The 24,655-nt window shown below is 38.1% G+C and overlaps 1 protein-coding gene across 2 annotated transcripts in view; it reads right to left on the bottom strand.

Moving 5' to 3' along the window:
• The window catches only part of gabrzb (gamma-aminobutyric acid type A receptor subunit zeta, b), a 78,414-nt gene that overhangs the window by 44,460 nt on the left and 9,299 nt on the right, over positions 1-24,655 (bottom strand). For both annotated transcript variants that reach the window (XM_087802302.1, XM_087802303.1), the window contains exon 2: positions 17,214-17,303. In XM_087802302.1, coding sequence (XP_087658428.1) covers positions 17,214-17,266 — 53 coding nt within the window. In that variant the 5' untranslated portion in view covers positions 17,267-17,303. The remainder of the gene's footprint in view (positions 1-17,213; positions 17,304-24,655) is intronic.

Below are 24,655 nucleotides of genomic sequence, written 5' to 3'. Positions count from 1 at the left end.
TATTTAAATGTTACCAAATAACTTCAGTTATTTTAGGAAACACATAAAGTCCTATGTTGTGAAATTTCTGGACCCTCTAGGGCAATGTTTTTGAGCCAAGGTACCTAAAATGTACCAGCCTAAAATGTAAAGAAAAGGTATTTGTAGCCTATATTAAAGATCTAATGCTATAGAAGAGCATTACATGATTACACTTACAGTCACTACAACAGTACACACACCTGATAATGGCATATTGTTTGCAGATAATTCATGTTTTTTGACCAATTGGACATTTTCCTACAGACAGTGGTTGAGAACATTGATCCCCTCATTACATGATGCATTTCTTAACTTTCGTTTCCCAATCTGTCTAACGTGGCCTTTTTTCTCTAACCTGACCAAGACCCAACCATGAATACAACACAAAACTTGGTAAGTTTCAAGACTGAATCTGAGGGTATGGCAAGTAGTAACCAGGGGCGTCATGTGTGCCCCAAATTCTATCCCATCTTCACCTCATCATTATTACTCAGGGCTTTAAGTCACTGATTTGCTCTATAAGAAATTATAAAAATGAAAAAAATATATGAGTAGAAACTTTAAATCCATGTTTGATTAAGACATGTGCTTGGATTTGTACGTACGCACTGACTCATACAATTGAATTGTTTTATTCGGGAGACATTTTGAGTCTGTTTTAAGTAGAAAATCCACGCAATTCTTCGTCCCCTGCTGTCTTTCCGGATGTTTTCTAGATCATGTTTAATCTGTCAGTCTTTTCATAAAGCTTTCTTCTGAGATTTTATCCTATTGGTATCGTCAAGTTTCAGTCGATTCAAAACCTAAACCTGTATTAATAACAGAGTTATCATAAACATTTGTGCTTATTTCTGGTCAATCGATGATTTGAGTGTTGTTCTGGTCAATGAAAAATGTATTTTATTCTCTTTTTAGTAATCAATTTTGTCAAAAAATAAATCAAAATAGCAATAGTGTCTAGAAATTAGGTTTAATAATAGTCTTCTAAATTTTGATCCTCCGCAAAACATTTTTTGTAATTGTTTATATTGCTGATCATTTATTCCTGGTATTTTTTATAACTTAGATGTCAATTATGGTTTCTTTAAATTTTCTTCAACTTCATTTCCTCTTGGTTTTTATTCAAAAATCTTCTTTTATATACTCAACCAAATGTATTGTGGCATGACCTGCCATTTTGTCCCGTCTGTGAAAAATAATTCCTGGGTTCTTGCATAGACCAAGAGATGATGCTTGAGACCTGGTCGAAAAAGAACAAGCTATAAAACAATTTTATGTGGGAACTAAATGACTACAACACCATCAAATCAATAATGGAACCATAAACTTACAAGAAGCCGCGGCACGATGCCAAAGTGAGAAGAGCCGACGTGTAGTGTTGGTGCCAAGACAGAAAAAACGAAGTGCATCAAAACTATTTTGAATTAATTTTACATACATTTCTGACCCATCAGACCTTTTTGAGTTGACAGTCTCAAGTCAGTTTGGGTTTTCAATCCTTTTGTAGCAGTAAAACTTATCTAAACGAACCTGAATGTCACTGCTTTCCCCAGAAAATCAAAAGTTTTTTTGTCTCATTTGGCTGACTTTCTCCTGATGTTCTGTCCTCTGTCTTTTTGAGCGGCTGCCAATGATGATAAAAATAAAACTTGACTTTCCTGGCTGATTACGGCAGTAGATGACGGTAATAAAAGCTTGAATTTTTCTAAAGAAGAAAGAAGAAAAAAAAAGTAAATCAATCAGATTCAAATGGGGAGATTTATTTTAAACATTGCCTCTGACTCGCAGCATCTGCAACCGTTCGTCATCTGCTTCGGGGACCAGAACCAACACCCTCATGCAAATTTAAGGCGTCTTCCACGAAAGATGTGTTTGCTAAGTGTACCAGATGTGTGCCCATTTCACTGCCCCAAGGATAGAAACTGAGACCCTGAATCTTTTAGCAACACACTCACTGGTCCAAGTAAACATCTGCATGTTTAGACAGTGAAGTTTCTTGAAAACTACCTCAACAGATGCTCAGATTCCGATGACAAATTCACCATTTCAAGGGAGAAAAAAGCCTTCTAACTCATATGAAAACTTTAAATTCTTAATTCTTAAGGTTAAATCATAAGTTGTTATCCGTTTTTATTTCCAAGGGATACAAAAATGACAAAAGTGTTTAAGTGGAGTTGTAATTTCAATGTTTTAATTAAATAATCAGCTGTAAATGCTTGTGAGTGCATTAAGAACATTTAGCTTGTACATTTGTTAGCATAAATGCTGCTAATTTGTGAAGCAACAGTTATAGCGTCCCCTTGCAAATCACGCTTCAGTTTAAAGTATGTGGCTTCATGTGGGGTATGTTTCTCCATGAAAATCTACTCTTTTTTTGCCATATCGTGGGATTACGGTATGCGCATTTTATGCATTACATGGCACGCTAACAAATTATCACTCTTTCGTTCTGTATCCTGCGTGCTGATTGGCTCATGGAGCGTCTCAGACACTTGGCTCTTGCAGCGCCTTTAAAACGGCCACATCACTTGGCTATGCAGGAAACGCCATCACATCAGATTTTATCATCATTGAAAATTAACCACAGTCCTCAATGGAGGACAACAATTTAATTCATACTTAAGTGAATATTGAAGATTTACTTTTCAAATGTTAATATTCAATTTTCTTATAAATATTGAGTCTTTACTTCACCGATTTTCACTAAAAGTGGTTTGTACTGCAACGTACATCGTTTATAAACGAGGGAACGCTATATTTATTCTCGAAAAAACGTCCCACTCCTAGTACTTAGTTTTAAACCCTCTCAAACTTTTGGTCCCAGTCTGAAACTCTTTAGACCAGGGGTCTCCAAACCGGTCCTCAAAGGGCTCGGGTGGTGCAGGTTTTTGTTCCAACCAATAAAGAACCCCCCCCTTAACCCAATCAGGTGTCATGGAGTGTAATCAGTTGATTGACAGTCTGGTGTTGCTTGTTTAAGCTGAAACCTCATTGGTTAAACTGTAGATGCTTGATCGGTTGGAAGAAAAACCTGCACCACCCCAGCTCTTTGAGGACCGGTTTGGAGACCCCTGCTTTAGACTGTCTTTTAACATGTTGACATGTAGGAATCTATCAGAGTCTATCAACAATGTGAATTTTCTATTGCAGAAAAGACATTCTAACGGTGTCGGATGTTCATGTGTTGTTTGGGTTGGCATGGTAAAGTTTGGTTTATGGATCTGGTGTTATGTCATTGTTTGTACGGCAGGAACGAGTTGTTCACAATAAAAGCACAAAGCAAATAGTAAAACTCTGTCTGAAGTTTTTACATTGTCTTTTAGGATTAATGGGTTTTTTATTGTCGCGTCATTCCAAATAAATGGAGATAAATTCGTTTCTGAGGCCTGGAAATTACTGGAATAGTCACCAAAGACAATAAAACACATCTTAATTCTTGCAGTAGGATGGTAGTTGAGATAATTGATGGCAATAAAAATGACACTTGCCATTTTCCACAAAAATGAATATTTTGTCAGTATGCCATAGTAGATTACTTAAGTAACTTTAACTTTACTTTAGTAATCTAAAAGTTGACAAAAACAGCTGCCTGATTATTCACCGTGACCCGAAAATACTTCCGCCTACACTGTTTATTTAATTCAAAACAACACGCCAAATCTAACGGCTGTGGATCCTCAGTTTTCGAGATTCCCGACTACATTTACATATTTTTTTTCCAAAGACTGGTTTCCTCTGATCTCCACCGAGTCGCTGACAAGCCCCTTACATGGGAACCGACTTCCTACGGATTCCGGGAGTTTACCAACACAGTATAATAAGGTTGGGAATGAGAAGATTTTTCGCTGTGGGAAAAACATCAGTAAAAGTGACTCGCTGCTGTGAAAGTGGAACTGCTGGAGAAACCCTGCTGAGCCGAGATATTGTTCATGACAGGGGTCCCACAATTAGACATAATGAATGTGTAGAAAACACGTTTTCCATTTGCTTGGAAAAGTGGAAGAAATGTGGCTCTCAAATATTTCAAATGTTCTCAACAAGACAGCGTGACAGGATAAATGGTTGACTTTTGGTTTAGCTTTTCAGTCGAAGATTTTAAATGGAACACTTGTTTCTGATCTGCAGGACCTGATTACATTACAACAAGTGACAAAATGTACGTCCATTGACCAAATCCAGTTCACTACCCATTTTTGGGGGGTCTGCAAGATATTTAGATACATAGACAACAAATAAACCTAACGTACCCCTAAAACTTACCCCAATATTAAGCCCTATTCATAAAATAAACCTCTAACTTCTACCCTTTAAACTAAACCCCAACCTTAATCCCAAAACTAACCCATGAAACTAACCCCCTACTCGTACCCAAACCCTTGTCCTAAAATGAACTTCCATCCCTAAAACTAACCCCTAACCTTAGTCCTAAAACTAACCACTAATCCTAAAACGTACCCCTAAAACTAACCCCAATACTAACCCTAAAATAAACCTTTTAACTTCTACTCTTGAAACTAACCCCCAACCTTAACCCCAGAACAAACCCTTGAAACTAACCCCTAACCTCGTACTCTAACCCTCATCCTAAAATTAACTTCCATCCCTAAAACTTACCTCTTACCTATAACCCTTATACTAACCCATAACCCCAAATCCCTACCCCTTACACCTAACCTTAACCGTAAGACTAAAGCTAAACCCTACCCCTTAAACTACCCCTAAAACAAACCCTTAAAGGTATCTCCTAACCAATAATTTAATTATTCTCTAATTAAAATAACCCATAATTCTAAACCCTTACACTAACCCTAAACCCTAACTGTTTAGACTTCATGCAAAGCAAGTTATAGGTTGTTTATTTGAAATATTGATCACCCTATGGCTTTTTATGTGTCTAACATTTTGGCTGTCTGTGTTCTTTCTTTAGGGTTTACCATCATCTACTTTTTTGTGTTACAAGTAAACCAGTGGAAGTTCTTTTAAGAAGTTCCCAGGATTCATTGGTAGATAAAGATGTTTTATAAACGTGTTGTTAAAGATTGTGTGATGGTGCAAAAACTGGTCAACTGCTGAGCACAGGAGCAGCTTTACATGACAATAAAAGATTGTTACAGCGACACAAAAAAAAAACTTGTATAGTTGAAACTGTGGTTTGACCGTAGGCATGTTTTTTATCAAAGCAGGGAGAATCAAATATGCTGAGAGCTCGTAGTATATACACTCTGACAAGTGTCACCAGTTTGCAGCCTCAAGTCTTCACTTGTCAAAAGCAGCAACTGTAAAATAATTCTTCTGTATCAGCATGCAGAGGCCCGTGTCGGATTGAAGCCTGGTTGCTTACCAATGCGTAGCAACAGGATTATATTTCATCAAATTTTAGTTTGTGTGGCAAAAAATGCTCAAAAATATTACATCAATGAGTCGCAATATATTTTTGGGAATATCAGTTCTCTTATCGCTGACAGTAAAGTGGTCAAAAAGAACTTTAACAAGTTGTATTTAGAATTGAGCTTGTTATAAATATATGTGGCCCCAACATTTTTTTACTCAAAGTCCAAAAAAAGTCTGAAAAAACTAACATGTCTAATATTATCATGTCATTTGAATCCAAATAAAACTTTTCAAAGAAAAAAATATATTTCGCGCAACATTTTCTTTTAAATGGTAAAATTAAGGTTGGGGTAGTTGATCTTCAGAATGTTGTGAACAAGCTAGATTGTTTACAAATAGTTGATGTTTCTACAGTAGTGTGCATTCCAAAGGTTTTATTATTGTTTAAAAAAAAATTAATTAATTTACTGCGAAATTATAGTGAAATAATATTCTCCTACTCTTACTTTGAAAACTAGTTGTGTTCACCGTTGACGATTAAAGCTCAAATTGCTTGTAAATGATTCTCAATTTCCACAAACACAACGCTTTAAGCAAAATAACGATTTACACGACACCTCGTCATATATATTGAATAAATTCTAAAAACTTCAGGTTTACAAATGCGTACTTGGACACACAAATGTCAAACTTAACATGCTTATACTATTTAAACACAAAAAAACAAGCTGTTTTCTACAAGTTTTTCTTTGCTAATAGGCAGTCGAATAAGCATGTTCTATGAGCATCGGAACAACAAGTGCAGCGAGGAGGCGACGAGGAATAAATAATGCAGGGACCTCCATATGCAAATGAGGACGGGGTTATTTGGTGCAAATAACTGTGTCAGCGCCGAGAGCAGATGTTGCTGCGATGACACCGGATTAGTCGCTTCCACCTTAGTAGTAGTGATGGTCTGAGGAAGCTTTGCGTTTGTTTCTTCTCTTCTGGACTATTGTAACAGTTTGTTTTCATGTCTTAACAAGACGGATCTGTCTCGCCTGCAGTTGATTCAGAACTCTGCAGCGAGAATTCTGACCCGCTCTAGTAGAAGAACTCACATTTCTCCGATCCTTAAAACTCTTCACTGGCTTCCAGTTTCTTTCAGGATCAACTTTAAAATTCTGGTTCTTACTTTCAGAGCTATTCATTGTCAGGCTCATCCTTACATCACTGATCTGATCCAGCCTTACACCCCAGCTCGGGCTCTGAGGTCTGTGGATCAGAATCTACTTATGGTTCCTCACACACGGTTCAGGACCAGAGGAGAGAAATATTTTCAGGCTGTTGCTCCTAAGCTTTAAAACAATCTTCCTCTCTCTTCGCGCTTGATGGAGTCTACAGACTCCTTTAAGAAACATCTTAAGATGTTTCTATTTGTTCAGGCTTTTCCTTGATTTTCTGGAACTCCTGTGTTGTTCTCAGTAATATCTTGATCTTTAAAGTATATACTTTTTTGAGTATTGTTTTGATTGTTTAAGCGCTTTGTGACCCTGGTCTGGAAAAGTGCTATATATAAATAAATATTACTTACTTACTTACTTCATGAAGCTGTGTCATGTTGTTCAGAGGTCAGTAGGTGGCGCCATCAGTTTAAAAAAGATGTTTCATTAGAACAGTTGTTCAAAAAGTTGGGGGGCTTCATAGCTCAGATGGTAGAGTGGTTGCCTGTAGTCCAAAAGGTTGCAGGTTCAATCCCAGCTCCAGACAAGTTGTGTCGTTGTGTCCCTGAGCAAGACACTTTACCCTGATTGCTCCTGAGGGCAGATTCGGCGCCATGTGGTGCAGCCTACTCCCATCAGTATGTGTGAATGGCTGTCAAAGCACTTTGTGACCCTGGTCTAGAAAGGCGCTATATAAATAGAGATTATTAATAAAACAAGGAAAATAGTGCAGAGACGCCATCTAGTGGACTCTGACAATAATGACACTGCTTTATGAAGCTTCATCAGAACATCACTACTTTTTAGAAAAAAGAAAGCATTGGTTTGTTTCCTCCGGGGCCCCTTCAGTGAGTGTATAATGTCTAATTAAAAGTAAGAATCCAAGGTTTCTTTGAAGCTTTTATGTTGCAGAACCTTTTAAAGTCCACTTTTATTTTTTAATTTGTAATTATTTTGCTCACTTTCATGCATCCAGCACCAAAGGGGATGCGTTGTCGGAAGTCATTTAACAAACAAAGCTCCATTCCACTCCCAGTTCAGCTTCCATTCCCACATGTCACCGTATGTCAGGGTTCTGAACCACACAGAGTGAAGAATCAGTCACTCAAAGGTCTTCATTACATCTGACATCGCTGCCTCTGGCTCCGAGTCCGACAAATGAGGATTGATGGCGGACGTGGGTGGCGCGCCGAGAGGGCAGGCGTCGAAATAAATCAAGATTGAAAGGCAGGTTCGGGTTGTTTGACCAGCTCACTGATCAACTTCTGGGCTTTTTCTGTCCGAGGATTTCATTCCGATCGGCTCCTCTCAGCAGCTTCGGACCGACTTTTGAGGATGATGTAGAACAGGGGCGTCAAACCCTATCACGTAACGGGCCAAAATATTCTTAGTCAAGGTTTTGGTCTGGAAAAAATAAACATATTAACCCATCTGTCCTTAACAGGAAATATGAGTGTGATATGGATGGAGGCTTAATCCGTTTTAACTCTGTTGGTTTTACTGTTTATTTAATGATATTTTACTGAGAGTTTTACTCTTTAGTCTACAGAAACACTCAACAATTAAAGTAAATAACAATAATATGAATGAATTTGCACTTAAGTGTTTCACTGGAGGAACTAACTATACTCTGTTTATATACTTAAACAATATTTTACTGATTCAAAATGTACATAAATATAAATGAAATGGGTACATTTTGTCACATTTTATGTGTTTTACTCTCCACATTTTTCTCTGTAGACTGCAGGAGCTGCATTGAAAGTGTCCATGAGGTCACGACAGACTGACGGGTTTTAAAAACCCATGATCAACGGGGAACAGGGAGCAGGTGAGACCAAGGCACAGGTGACACAGATCAAGGTAATGAGGTCAGAAGCACAAGAGGAATGCTGTGTCTCAAATCGCATACTACTCTTAGTATGCTAGAAGTTAGTATGCATCAGTTTAGTGTACGTACTAACTAGTACGCAAATTCTCCACAGATAGTATGTCTCAAATCAAACACTGTCGCTACACACTAACCGGAAATCACATGACAGCTTCTTCTTCTACTTCTATTAGCGATGTTTCAACCAGCTGTTTGAACGCTATCGACACCTGCTGGCAGAACGTATTGCAACTTTGGAAAAAGAAATAAAGAAAAAATATGAGAATCTAAATAATCCCGAGATATTTAAGCTGGTATCAGCAGCGAAGACGTGTTTATCCTCCTACTGCTGCGGAAAATGCACCTGTAAGTATATGAATATATATGCATTTATATATGACGTAACTTCCGTTTAAAACGTCATTAAGATGGCGACTGTTTAGTGTGTTTAGTGTCCATCGAACCATACTCAGTTTTGTGGGCGTGTTAGTACGCCAATTTAGTGTGCATGGCGCACTAAATTTTGCATACTAAGAATTGGGACGCACTAACGCACTAAAAATACTAACTTTTAGTACGCTAGTATGCGATTTGAGACACAGCAGAAGTCGGCAACAAAATGGGATCAGGGTTTCACAATAAAAACAGGAAGTTAGGGGAAAGAAATATATTTTCCAAAATTAAACCTAGGCTCATGATAAACCTTATCTATCCATTTATCCATCCATCCATCCATCTATGTTTGTTACAGATTCAAAATGAATCAATTCTTAGTCATATATTCACAGAAAATTAATGTATTGTTTCATTAATATTAAACAAAAATCATAGTGAAAATAACAACCAAATCAGACATGAGAATTAGGAAAACGATTCTTATTCTGATAATAATAACATTTCCTGTTTTTTCAATGTCTGAATACAATAAATTACTAAATACATTAAAAAACGAATGTATCTTTCATTTTTACAAATATATGATGATGTAAAAATATATCATATTTACTTAATCCGTGTTATAACTGTCATGAAAGGTAGCAACAAGTTGTACAAGTGAATATTGTTAATGTAACTGCTGGACTTAAATCAGTGTTCATGAAATGATATTTGAATATAGCTTATTTCTGGCTTGTACATTTCAAAAGTCGACCTTATAATAATTTTATAAAAGTCACGGATTTAATTGGCCCACGTGTCAAACTACCGTTTGTGAAAATGTAGCTCAGAATCACGAAGGTCAGAGTCACAATTTTTCGTTTAAAGTTGGGATTTAAGTCAGCTTAAATTTCGACTCAATACTTTCCCATCACAGACCACTAAGCCACAGTAATTCCTCGCCTCGCAGGAGCCTCTACAGACAACATAATGGTACTTAAGGAGGAGAAATATACTTATTTTTCTGCAACTGACAGTTAATGTTGAACTGTATTGTAATATTTTTTCCACTATATTAAAATATAGACTTAAGGATCCTGTTAAACAAGGGCGATTGAAAGTGCATTCCCAAGGCTTTCAACTATGTAATGGACACTATTACTACTAGTTTGCCATCTTGCTCAGTCTTTGACCAGTTTTTCTATGTTTTTCTTATATTCCTGAAGACAAAAAAAAGAATAAAGGAGCAGATGAGCCTTCACACATCACTTCAAACCTATCATTTTCATTTTGTGTTCGGGCCTGAGTGTGTAATCACAGTTACTCTCCTCAAATGATTCATCAGCTGGAAATCATCGTGTCTCCAATAAAGTCCTTTCATATACAATACAATTCTTGATTAGCAGACAAGAATAAAAACGCAACAAATTGAGAGCAATAGAAGTAGAACTTAAAATAAGTATAGGTAAAAAGGAATAAACTCATATTTGACAAAAGTTTTTCTTCCCCCCCACACCCCTCCAAAAAAGCTTGTCAGACATAATATATATATTTATAATATTTATTATAATATTCATAATTATATTATGAAACAGAGTAAAACAATGATTATTTCAGGTTTAAATTTATGAAAAGTACTTAAAAACAACATCAGTATACATTAGGTTAATCTTGTTGAGGTGAAATAAATGAAAAATAACATCAAGCAAAATAGATTAGGGGTGTGAATAATATTTGGTTCTGTTTCTTTGTGACCTAGACATGCTGTAATTCACTAAATTAACTGTGCATTTCAGTGTCTTTTCAGAGGAGGAGGACAGTTTCTCTCTTGCTGCAAGATTGTTGAGAAGAGATTGAAGGAGAACGAGCCAGCACTGGGTCCATTTACTCTGTGCTGATTTACTGCTTTGCTGGTCTATTGTCCGTGAAAATACAACCTCTGTGTAAAGCTTCAGAGATCGACTGAGCTGTTACAGTCGGAGGACGCAGCACCTACGAAGTAGAATCTATTGGAATCCAGTTTTCAGCCAGTGTTGTGCGTTCTAGCAGCAGCGGTAAGAGGCCATACAAATGAATGACGATACCATAAAATGAATACTTAGCAAACCCATTCCTAAAAATGAATTCCCAAAGAAACAACCATGAGCATGTTTGTTGTACCGTTTCTACATCCACAAATTTTAACCATGGGGTTATGTTTGGGTCAAGGGGTGACATAGCTCAGATGGTAGAGTGGTTGCCTGCAGTCCAAAAGGTTGCAGGTTCAATCCCAGCTCCAGACAAGCTTGTGTCGTTGTGTCCCTGAGCAAGACACTTTACCCTGATTGTTCCTGATGGTAGACTTGGCGCAGGTGTGCAGCCTACTCCCATCAGTATGTGTGAATGGCTGTCAAAACCACTACCGAATTTCCCCTTGCGGGACTAATAAGGGATTCTAAAAAAAAAAAAAAGCGTTTGTGGTGTCCTTTGTGTCGTCTCTGGGTCCATGGCTTCCAGAAATACATATGCGCTGGTGGAGGTCGTTCACTTTGACCGTGAGACCGTAGACCCGTCTTTCGCTCATTTTTGGTGTATTTTCTGAAGTTTTGTGCAACATTTTTTCCAAAAAAAAGATCAGTTCCTGACAGTGTGTTTTGTTTGTGTCGTGTGTGTCTTTCCTCCTATTCTCACCAGATTTCCCGGCATTGTCCCAGTTTTTTCGCGTTTTGATCTCACTTCCTGAGTCGCTGAGTTTCTTCTATACCATCCTGCAGGGTTGGAATCTAAAAGTAAGATAATCTCGGGGGTGACAATCAATTACAAAGCTGACATGAAACAGATTTCTATACACTAGTAAGTCCTGATTCTCCATTAAAAAGCAAGAAAAGCGTTGTGTAAGCCTTTAATCTTCCTGTAATAGGCTTCGCTAAAATTCGATCCGTGCTTTCTGCATCTGGGCTGAGCAATCATCAGCTCCTGTGTACAGTAATGTGGTCGAGCCTTATGCAAGCGTTCAGAGAGATTAAAGATGGGATGCTTTGATGCTGGACTCGTTTATCATAATAGACAGTGTTGCTGCATTTATAAATAGAGGAGAATATTGTGAAAACAATTCTGGACATACAACCTAAACAAATTGTTTTAGCCTTTTCTCAGAGGGTGGTAGTGATGGTCTGACGAAGCTTCATGAAACAGTGTCATTATTGTCAGAGTCCACTAGATGGTGGTCCCTGCACTATTTTACTTTGTTTTGAACAACTGTTCTAATGAATCATCATTTTTAGGCGCCACCTACTGACGTGTAAACAACATGACACTGCTTCATGAAGCTTCATCACTAGTGGATGCTGAACATGAATTTTAAGGTTGGGTAGTTCAGGATCAAGCGCTGTTTGAACAGAACCGTGTTTGCTGTCACAGAAAAAGTCACAAAGAAACTAAAAAGAAGATTTTCCTTTGCACCAGTTCTACCTGGTTCTATGTCCGTGGTGTGTCGGTTTCAAAAATTCCTGAGGGTATTAAAAAAAAGGCTTTCATCGTATTGATCGGTTAAAGTCGAGTTGAGATCGCAATTTTATCCGCCATACACAGCAAGTAAGAAAAATCTCTCTGTGAAAAATGAAAAATTCCCTTCAGGAAAAAATAAATAGAATGGCATCTAATTCCATTGTCCCGCAGTCAAGGGACAAGCCAGCTAGCTTCTGAAATCAACAGACAGCAATTCATTTAATTAAGAGATTTTTCTGGAAGTGTCTTATTTAAGCTTAAAGGGCAACTAATGTGTTGATTTAAGTGTGTCTCAAATATATATTGGACTCCATTGTATCATCAGTGTCTGTTTGTTTTTACAAAACTCTCTTTTCATTGAACATTTTACATTAGAAAATGTACTTAAGCCCCCGAAAACACTGTATTTCTAAGGTTTGTCACGCATCATCATTAATCCCAGAAGTCTCCACATTCAATGGACTTGTGTATAAAAAAAGAATCAGTGCGTTCTTTGTGTCATGTCCAGTTTTTTATGTTTCCTTTTGTATCACTCCCTGGTTTTATTGTGAAATCCCTGATCCCTGTGTGTTTTGTCTTGTCAACTTCCTCTTGAGCTCCTGACCTGATCGCCTTGATTTGTGTCACCTGTGTCTTTGTCTCACCTGATCCCAGTTCCCCTCGATTGCTCTGTCTATCGGTGTCGGTTGTGATGTCATTTTTATGAAATAATAAGTTCAGAACGTGGTCATATTCATAGTCAAATATGTTGTAAAATATGTTGTCATTGTCTCTGTTATTTTGATCGAATGATAAATACTTAAATCTGGTGATAGATTGATGAGGCGTCATGTAACAAATGATGAGGTATCATGATACAGTTTCTTTGTTTTTGGAACGATCTTCCTCTCTCTTTGCGCTTGATGGATCTACTGACTCCTTTAAGAAACACCTTAAGACGTTTCTATTTGTTCAGGCTTTTCCTTGAATTTCTCGAACTCCTGTGTTGTTCTCAGTATTATCTTGATCTTTAAAGTATGTACTTTTTTTGAGTATTGTTTTGATTGTTTAAGCGCTTTGTGACCATGGTCTTGAAAAGCGCTATATAAATAAATATTACTTACTTACTTATTTACTTACTTGTTTTGGAAGGCCACTAGATGGCACACTAGTTTTGAAAATGATGTCGAGGTATAATTGAATTAGTTGATCAGAGACAACAATTATAAAGCAAAGTTTTGCTTTTGTGAACATTTAACTAGTTAGTAAGTTAATTTATCTTTATTTAATGCTTTATTTCCCAAAAAATATATATTAATAGAATGTACAGCACTTTCCAATAACTTTAACTGATTCATTAAAATGATTCAATGGTGATATTTTTTCACAAACTAATAAGATATAACATGAAACATGTTCAGTTGTTGGTATCTATTATGTAGGTAAGTAAGTAATTTATATTTATAGATCGCTTTTCTAGACCAGGGTCACAAAGCGCTTAAACAATCAAAACAATATTCAATAAAATATATAGTTTAAAGGTCAAGATAATACTGAGAATAACACAGGAGTTCCAGAAAATCAAGGAAAAGATCGCACCAATCGAAACGTCTTAAGATGTTTCTTGAAGGAAGTGTCGAAAGAGCTCGACTACAACGTTACAACCACCACCCGAGGACTCGGCTCATGATAACCTGAGTTTCCCTGGACAGCAAATGAATTTAAGGATAATTTGACTCTCAAATGATTCACAGGAGCGTGAGGTCTGTCTGTGCTGACGAATCTATGCCAGCACCAGCCCCAGAGCGCTCATGGAACATCATTATAAAAATACATCTCTTGCGATACCAAAACTCTTTTGTGAGAGATGGATCGTAATCATGGCGTTATCAGAGAATAAGAAAGAGAGCAACCGCACCTTCTTTTTCCCAAAGAAAAAGATAACAAGCTCGTATGAAAAACATCTCTTCTCCTCAGGGGGAAAAACCTCTCTTAGATGATACTTTCGCTGAGAATCAAAAGAGGGAATGTTATGTAACTCAGACTGACAGTTGAACTTTTGGTGAAACAGTTTTTGTGATTTAGACTCCCAACAATGACATCAGTCATATCTCAGAGGCAATTTACGGGTGACACATTCGAGCCCCTGAGATCTGTTTCTGACAAGTGATCTCTGACTCTGCTGCTCTACACATGGAAACAGATGGTTTTTGAGCATCATCAAGGTTACACGTCCTCGGATCAATGCTCCGTTCATGTGTGTAGGTGAGAAGGATTGTTCCGCTGTCAACGGTCGGGTTGTTGTTGGCTGACAACACTCTGGATGATTGGAGCTCCTCTTTCTTCTGATTGTATGTCGTGAATCAATCTTTCCGGGTCTCGCTGCATAGACAGCAAGGTCAATGATAGTAACCACTCGGAGTTTCAGTCAATCAAAGATCACCAGGCAGGAAAATATCAGGACAACTGAAGTGGTTTAAGCAGAATCCATCCAACCCTCTGTCACGGTTATAAACTGTACATTTTCTGCTCCTTTACCTTCGAAGCTGCCATATATGAATTTGTATTAAAGCCAGTTACTTATGCAAAACTCGTTTTGTCCTTCTTTTCTATAAATCCAAAGTTCTTGGCCCATCAATGCATCTCCTTCCAAGTTTCCTAAACCATCGGAACTTTCTCCACATGACTTGTAAATAGAGTCAATTCTAAGTTTGTCTTTTGTTGGTATTTCCCGAGGAAAAGCTCAGAATCTTTATATCTGAAACATAAAATTCTGATTCCCAAGACTCAAAAACCATTGATTCCAAACATTTGATCAGCAACTCACCTCATTTTTTTGTGGCCCCATGGCAAAGCTTTTTGGTTTCCAGATACAGGACATTCAAAACTTCATCACAAGACTATAAACCGTGTGTCAACTAGTTACATTCTCTTCATTATTAATATTATTTATAAACAACTGTACTAAACAAGTATTTATTTGTGTTTAGTCTTCTATTACTGTATATATTTAATTATAGATATATAATTCCATCTCTAAATTATTGTCCACAATTTAGTTTATTGTTGGAACTTGTGGACATGAATCGAAGAGTAAGTTAGGAATTGATGGTTGTGTTTCCATCTAAAGGTAAAATATTCAAAATCAAACATTAGCCCTATCGCTTGCTTAAGTAACCTGGAAATAACCAGCATCGTCCCTTCCACGACAGTCCTCCCATTCCAGCATTTATACTCTCTTTCACCTCTTTCCATTACTTTGTCTTTTCTCCCTGAATCTTCAGTCTTCCTTCTCTTTTTTGTAGTTTACAGTTAACCAAGAGTTGAAAATCAAACTTTTATTTAAATTATTTCATGGAGATTGAGCTTTAAAAGTGTTTCAATGAAAGGTTGTTTATAGTAACTGTGACAGGATATTCAGAGGTGGAGTCGAAAATACCTTGTGGTTTTTCCTTCATATATATATATATAGTTTCCTCGAGCTGAGAAAATCTCTATCTAGTCCTCTTTCTACACTTATCTCACAGTGAACCAATCAGTGGTTACATAACTTTCTTTGACGTTAAACTGAAAAGAAAGTTGTTTCACAGCTAGAATCATTCTGAGGTGAAACAAACAAAAATAAAGTTTACTGCTTTATTGACTGAATAACCTCTCCAGGGATGCATGAAAGAACACGTACAAGAAAAGCAAATCAACTTGTGTCAGTCAAAGCAATGTTCAACCAGTCGAGAAGAAGTCAATAAATAGTTGCCTGCACAGCTCATGTAGAAGAAATCTGACCATAACCTTGATGATTGGGAAGTGTCTTCCACATCGATGACTGACTGTTGCTGTTTTTAGCAATAAATTTGAGTCAGTAGATCCATCAAACTCAGAGGGAGATGAATATCGTTCCAAAGCTTAGGAGCAACAGCCTGGAAGGATTTCTCTCCTCCGGTCCAGGAGCGTGTTCAGGAACCATCAGTAGATTCTGATCCACAGACCTCAGAGCCCGAGCTGGGGTGTAAGGCTGGATCAGATCACTGATGGAAGGTCTGACCATGAATACATCAGAAAGTAAGAACCAGAATTTGAAAAGTGATCCTGAAAGAAACTGGCAGCCAATGCAGGGTTTTAAGGATCGGGGAAATGTGAGTTCTTCTACTAGAGCTGCTCAGAAGTTTTGTATTAACTACAGGTGAGACAGCTCCTTCTTGTTAAGACATGAAAATAAAATTTTACAATAGTCCAAACGAGAAGACACAAACGCATGGATTTGTGTATAATGGTGTGTTGTTTTAATCGGAAACCAACAGTTGTGTGCAAACTTAAAGTCTTGTTGAGCCAGGTCAATCATTGCAAAAGTCCACACAACGAATGGATTTCACAAGTGAGCGCTTTAAGTCGACCATATGGGTTCCCCACTCGCGGCATTTGGCAACACTCTGGAGCAGCAAGCAACCTGCAACAGCACATTAATCCCAGAGCTGATCGCACAAAGAAGTTCCGCACCACGGAGAGAAAATCTTGGATGTGGTGCGTCCCAGAGGGGGGTTCTCGGGAATAAATTATGCACAGTGCTTACTTTGCTTTGAAAATAAACTGTAAGGTTGCGCTTTGATGAAGAACAGACAAATGTGCACCAAATCCCATCATTCTCTCCATGTGACCTCTGCAGGGATTAGTACGCCAATTGTGTCCAATAACCGATGATCGCGGCTGCAGATCCATCCTCATCTGATCCGCTCAGCTGCATCAACAGCATGTTTTTCCCCTGCCCGACAAACTGGGAGCCGTTATTGAGCATTGATGGTTCTCGGGAAAATAATAGAAGACTTTCTCTCCCTCCCTCCTCGGCTCCCCCTGCGTTGGTACAAATGAGATCCTGACGTGATTTGAGGATGTTTCCGCGTCCTGAGATGGCTTCGGGGCCGCTGATCTCAACGGTTGTATTTCTCCTGTCTTACCTGCTAATGAGGAGGATGAACAGCAGCTTCCCTCCGGATACAAAGAGACCCATGATGGCTGAAGGTGGGAAAGAGCAGGAGTGAGATTATCTGGAAGAAAAAAGCATAAAAGTAAAATGTTAGCAAGTCAAGGTAGGTCAAGGTAGGTCAAGCTTCGATGAGTGGTACTGTTATAGTTCGTCTCGGTCAGAAGAGATTTCATCAAGGTATAAAATCACATATATCTCAGGTGTATAATTCATAATATTATAGTTTATATTCTGTTAAGGCTGGGTCTCCCAGTCATGGTGAGAAAAAAGATCTAAACCAGAATTTGATTGATTTTTCTGTTGAATAATTGCAAATTAAAAATAGCACTTCAAAAGCAAAGACATTTGAACCATTGAGTTGATTAAATGTTAGTTAATATTTCACATTAATCTGATCATTATTTAGCACTGTTTATGGCAAGAGTCAACATTTGGTTTTAAAATGTGTAGCCAATGCAAAAAAAAAAGCTGCTGTTCATCGAGTGAGAAGTCAAGCCACGTACACATCGATTGAAAAAACACTATCGACACTCATTGTACTGGGAGGTGAATCGTGGAGACTTTTGGTTATATTCGCCGTTCAGTTTTCATCAGCGCGTATTAGCCCTTTTTGTTGCCCAGAGGCTTGGTTTATAGATGGTATAGGCTAAAGATCCTAATACTGACCTTCAGCTGTTACAATATCTTCGGATGTTTCCTGCTGTACTTAACTTGAGCTTAGCCTTAGAACATTTTCAATCGAGGTTTAGCCTCTGCCTCTTTAGAAGTCTGGCTACACGGGGTGGTGGTGACCAAAGATTGGATTAAAACCATCCATCCCCTTCATTTTCTGTCGCTTATTCCCTTATGGTGCTCGTATAGAGGGGCCTATCTCTTCTTTTTTGGGCGAGTGGAGGTGGACACCTTGGACAGGACGCCGGTCTGTTGCAGGGCACAAAAAGACACACAACAATTCACACTAATACCTACAGACAATTTCCCAATCAACCTCTGTATGTTTTTGGAATGTGGGAGGAAACCGAAGTACCCGGAGTAAACCCAAATTACCCAAACAAGAAAGTTACAAAACTGGCATTTAATTACAGACAGATGACGTCATAGATCCATAAATAATGGAGTAAGGTTTCTATGGCTATTCAAAGATCAGAGTTTTTGAAAAAGTCAATATACTGGTCACAACCTCAAAATCCTACAAGGGTTAGTTCACCCGAAATGTCAACTTCACTCACTTTCTACTCACCCTCATGGCCGGTCTAGAAAGTAGCGATGTTTACCCAGAGAAGTTGTTATTGAGCATGTTATGGTTTTTAAACTTTTGCTACAAAGAAGCTTAAAATATAGACTTGTTTTCCGGAACGATCTCTCTTGTCGATACTGCAGACGAGCACCTCAGAGGTATTTGGATGTTTTTAAGTTTGTCATTTTGCATAGATAAAGATAAGCTCTAGTCTTACAATAAGATACACATCTTTGCCCATAGCTATAAGGAACAGATTGGTTCGAAAATAATCCCAACCCTTAGTCGACATGAGGGTGAGTAGAAAAAGAAGTTTGAACTTTGGCTGAACTATCACTTTAACAAGTCAGCACAATCCACGCCACAAACTTTCTGATCATAAACTTCTCTGCTTGGCAGACATTTTTTAACTTTAGCTGCACTGTAGACAGCTGAAATCTGAATTGTAAATTCCGCGAGACAATGTGGCATCACTGATTCAGGCTTTTACTCAAGCAAAGGCGTTCGCAGATGGCTCCGCTTCCTATTTTTAATTCTAACAATCTGCTCACTTAGTTCTTCGATTGCCTCACGATATCCGTCAACCAGGTCAGCTATGGAGCAAACGGTTATCCATGTATGAAACTGATTAACCTTCCCAAGTGAGTGTGTTTCGTAAGTCGCACCGTTCCAGACTCCCTGTGGGAAACAGTCTAATAACCACTTAAAGACATCCTTCCAACTTCCTGTCTGGCCCTGAGCTACTGGCCGAGTGTGAAAGTATTAAGAAAATATTACTATTTCTTTAAAAAAAAAAAAACTCTTGTTCGGCATATCTCCCGGAGCTCGCTGTCACGATGAAAGCAGACGGAAATCCTTTAAGCATGGCTTCTCCGTGAAGAGGCGACTGCTGAGAACTGTGAGCTAAGGCCCCAGGAAGCTTTCAAGCAAGGTTGGAAGTGAATTATAAAGTAACTTGCAGATTATTTACCTAATTAGACTCTGGGGTGTCGTCTTTACTCTAGCTGGTACCACACCTGTGATCATTTCAATGTTCTTAACCTGACAAAATACTAAAATACTGTTCATTTCTCTGCAGTCAATACTGCTGTAGATAAGCTAAGCTTGGCTGTCTCTCATTTTCTGCATAAAAAACTAATTATTATTCAAAATAAGGGTCTGAAGTATTTTGCCAATTTTAGCTGCTAGCTGACTCACAAGCTGTATTTTGCACATCAACTTTAGTCAGGCAACTATGATATTGTTTTTGAAGTGGAAACGAGGTACGTATTGAAGATACTTTTTGAAAAAGTATTGCAACAGCCTTAAATTCAAAGCAGGTTGTTTCGTAACAATCCGAAATCAATCTACTTTCAGCGTTTTCCAGCGGTAACAGATATTGACCTGATTTCTTCTTCAAGGACTAGAAAGTTTCAAGTAGAGTTTGGAAAACAACTTTTCTCAAGGCTCGGAGAAAACTCTAGGGTGTGAGTTATAATCGTGTGTTCGGAATGTGTGTTTGAATATTTGATTACAACAGAAACACCAATATATTTAATGGAAATGGCCTCATAGTGGCCAAACCCCCCTTAGTTATATGTTTCAGAACTTCAGGTTTCTACGAATTGGTGCAAAGCCCTCTAACTGCTTCGCTACTGGTTAGAGGGCGGAACACCAAATGACATAGAACCAGGGCCATCCTGGCCAGTTCCCGTCAATAACAGTGCACACAACGAGTCAAAAACACACAAAACTAATGGACAATTTACGGTCAAACACTAACCTAAACTTTTGTCTGAGAAAACTTGAGTTCTCAGCAAACGAAGGGAGAAACTAAAAACGTTTTGAAGCAAAGGTCTTCTAACTTCTTTGGTGCCACTGCCAAGTTTCTCAAAACCCTTACTTAAAAAAAACTCCACTAGTCCACTAGATGGCGCCACCTACCGACCTCTAAACAACTGTTTCATGAAGCTTCATCAGCCCATCACTTACTTGTGCATGGTACACCTTACAATTAGGGAAGTAAAGAGCAGTTCCTTCTCTTAACATAACTGAGAGGTCCAAGTTGGCCATTGGGGACGACGAATGGGTATTGTGCTTAAAGAATTGCACACTTTGTCCATCCGACAACCTTCGTTGCCGTTTTTGGATAGTTAAAATACCTTTTAATGTTCTTATTGTTTTCTGCGGGGGGTGTTTTTCGCTATTGTTACATGCTGTCTAAAACCCTGTAAGGATTGAATTAAGGCTAATTTGTGTGTCAATAAGAAAACATTCAAGGTATTTGGTTGGTTCAGTTGGAGAGAAAGAGTCGCTGATTCTCAAATGAATCATTTAAACGTATTCTATATCAGGAGGGACAATAAACCAAACCTATCCAAAGCGCTAGAGCTCGAGTTGCATTTCGGTCTGGTTCCAACCGTTTATGTCAGAGTGCATCCTTACTGTAAGCATCCATATTTCATCACGGTAGAAATCAGTGAACGCATCGCCAGCCTACTTCGTCTTAATGCTTGAGTGACACAACTAAAGGAATGTTTAATATTAAGCTCATTCAAGTGTCATGAATTATAGAGTCAGGCGACGACAACCCTCTTTTATTCATGTAGGCGAAAACTCAGTAATGAGTTTATCACTTGACTAGGATATAGAGACTGGTTATATCTTAAGGTTCATTTTGCCTTCAAAGGCTGCAACAGTCTGTACGTGTTTGTGACATGAAGATGCTTTAGTTCTGCGGCTTCGCCATCGTAAACACTTTTTTTCATTTTAAACTTTGATACAGAGTCGGTCATTTTAAGCTGTTCTGCTTCCTGTCAATGTGGCCCCATTCCCCACACAAACCTATAGAGTAGAACTTATTTCGCAGACAACAAGAAGCTCAAAACATCCTGCTCAAAGTAGAACAATTCCTTGACATAACCCAGTTCAAATGGCTCGGTCAGTATTGTTCAAGAGGAGCCCGAGAAGGTTTCTGGGAATCTCCGGTGACGTGTCATGTGGATGGATGGCGGTGGGTTGTTGTGTAAAGCTAATTCAGCCTCCACACAGAAGGAAAACAAAAGAAAAACATGCGATATAATTAATTTACTGTCACTGTGAATTTGTGTTTCCTCCGTGGCAAACAGTTTGGATTTATGACTGTAGCGTCGCCGCTCGGTATTTTCATGACGTGATAGATTTTATTACAGAGCAGAGGGGGTTTTTTTTCAGCTGTGCACGTGTGGACTTATTGACAAAAGGAAGCTGATCTTTTGTTTTTATAAGGTGCTCTGTACACGTGAAAGTGGAGAAAGCCATGATTTGTTTTGCCTTAAGATCTTTTTTTTAGGAAAAAAAAAGCCATCTTTGAATACTTCCCACAAAACTAGATTGTAGGGATCGTAGTGCAATAAACTAGTTATTTAGTTGTTTTTTTAAACTCCATACGCAGCTTTTTTCATCATCTTCGCACAGAATCAAATAAACAGTGCTAATCTATACAGCGGGGGGGTCTGTACGATTGAAAGACGATGACATTTTAGACTAGGAAAAAGCCATGGACCAAAAATGTTATTGTATATAACAATTTAGTTATGTATGGTTCATAGGATTTTAAATAATGCTGTCCCGGATTAGAGTTATTTTGCCTAATCATACCACCAGGGGGAGATCCTCTAGTCTGGTTCCTAGGAGATATAAAAGAAATATAGGTCAAAATACATTCAGATATATATAGATATATACATCCTGTGTGGCCTGGAATGGTTTGCCCTCAGTTGTGAAGAGCAATGAAATCACTTGTTTCTTTAAAAAAAAAATGCCCTAAAGAGATGGTTTAGAGGCACTTTTTAGCTGATCGTGAATGTTATTTTATTGTATTGTCATGTACTTGTCTCTGTAATTGTCTCCCTACCCCAAAATCTCTGTGTGGAAGCACATTTTCACCAATTTAACATTATACACACACACACACACACACACTCGCACTCTCTTGACAATGGCCTTGGCTATTTTGAGTTTCTATCCCATTGGCAGCAGGTGTGTCTATGTATGTTCAAACATTATACTGTTGTCAATAAATATCTCAATCAATCAATCAATCAAAAGTTCATTGTAATTCCGGGCCTTCGGGTCATCTTGACTGTGAGATAAGACAAGGGTGAGAGCCGTCGTGGGATTTAACACCCAGGCCTTCATTTATCGCTTTTCCAATGAAACATCACATCATTTTTAAACTGGTGGCGCCACCTACTGACCTCTAAACAACATGACACTGCTTCATGAAGCTTCATGCACATTCTTTGTGAAGCAAAATAGATACAAACCACATGTTTGAGAGAAGAAAATGCAGCTACTATTTTCTGTCAAATAAGTAGAAAACCATCACACGATGTGTACAAAGGAGCTGTTGCACATTATCTTTTGAAGACATTGAGGTCAAATGAATACAAATACATCCATTTATAAAGAATCAAATTTAGCTAAGCATTTATTTAATCACACTATAAAGGTATGATTCTGTTTCTCTGACCTCTCTGGGACCTCCTACATTTTTGGTCTCTTTCATAATATTATATAATTGTATTATTGGACTTTGGACTGAGATTTAGAATGTTTTTTAATTGCATTGCATTGCATTCTTTAGGTAGTATATTGTGCTATTTTGGTCTGATGCTTTAGTAGATCAATAGAGTATGCAGCAATTTATATTTTATATTTGGGCATAAGATGAGGAAAAACAGGTTCAGCCACATTTTTGCTAGATTAGTAATCAGTAGTTAAAAGAACAATTCTGCATATAGGCTCATGCTTCAAGGTACACACGATTTTGTTTTGTCAATATTTTCTCTTCCCACACCTTCTCCATATTTTCGCCTTGATATTGTTTTCATGAAACCGTCACTGACACCATCGGTATCACCTTAAATGACATCTCGTAACACCATCTGTGAGAAGCTGTTTCTAAATTTAAACAAAACAAAAAAAATCACATCACTCATCGCCTCCTCTGGAGGTGAACGACAACATTCCTTTTGAACACTTAGTTTAATAACACAATTTGGACACTAATCAGAAACATTCCCGTTTTCGACAGAACACACGTGTCGTCGTACAGTTTATCTTTTCTAAAGTTGGACTGCTATCATTCTTCATGATTCCTATTCCCCCGTTCAGTTGCTAGGCAACTGTCCACACGTGGAGAATTTGCACCCCACAACACAAAGTGAGCAACATGAGCTACACACTATAGAAAGTGAGCTGAAGTGCTTCAGCAACAAACTGCTGAAGTGCCTTTGAGAATAAATTATAGTGAATATATCTTATTATTATCATCACCATGAGAAATGCAGAATTACTCGGCTTATAAATGTTTCAAATTTTAAATATTATGTAAAAGTTTGACGACTGAAAGTAGAAGGTCTGGTGAAGCTTCATGAAGCAGTGTCATTATTTTCAGAGTCCACTAGATGGCGGTCTCTGCACTATTTTCCTGTATGAAACGTCATTTTTTAACTGACCTACTGACCTCTGAACAACATGACACTGCTTCATGAAGTGTCATCACTACTTTACACAGAAACTACAAGCACCTCCTGAACAATGTTCACCTTAAACGTAGATCACTGTTCAGAAGATCAAGAAATTTGAAGATAAAAAACGTATCAATTTGAAGTCATTTTTTGAAACATTGGCGCGGGGTCCAAGATGTAAATGTATATCTTCACGAAGGTCGGCGAGAAAAGAAATAGCAGTTATGAGTTCCAGCGCTCCGGGCTCCGATATAATGGTCCATCAAGATAATGTGTATCTTTCAGCAATGACTGTTGGAAGTTTGATTTAAAGCTGACGTGAAAAGGGCAAAAGAATCCGGCTGATGAATAAATGTGTCTCAGCCAGCGATGAGTCACTCCTTACTCTCACTTGTCGCTAGTCGTGGTTGAGCCACAAACCAAACCACCACAAGACCTGGAAGTACATTTACCTACTTAACTAGTCACCTGTACAACTTCTATCCGCAACAAAACGAAAAAATTCCCCAAAAGTCGACTCCTGCTGAGGCACATAACTCACTTTGAATTTTCTTTTAAATCAAATCTGTGAGCTGAATTAATATCTAATAATATCTCCTTCCTCCAGTTCTCTCCACATTAAAGTCAAGTTGAGATTTATATTAACGCCGAAAATTGCATTTGTAATGGAAATGTAATTTCCGT

Source organism: Callionymus lyra, chromosome 11 (genome assembly GCF_982586985.1).
Source record: "Callionymus lyra chromosome 11, fCalLyr1.hap1.1, whole genome shotgun sequence".
Classification (NCBI taxonomy): domain Eukaryota; kingdom Metazoa; phylum Chordata; class Actinopteri; order Syngnathiformes; family Callionymidae; genus Callionymus; species Callionymus lyra.
This window is presented reverse-complemented; position numbering and strand designations above follow the sequence as displayed.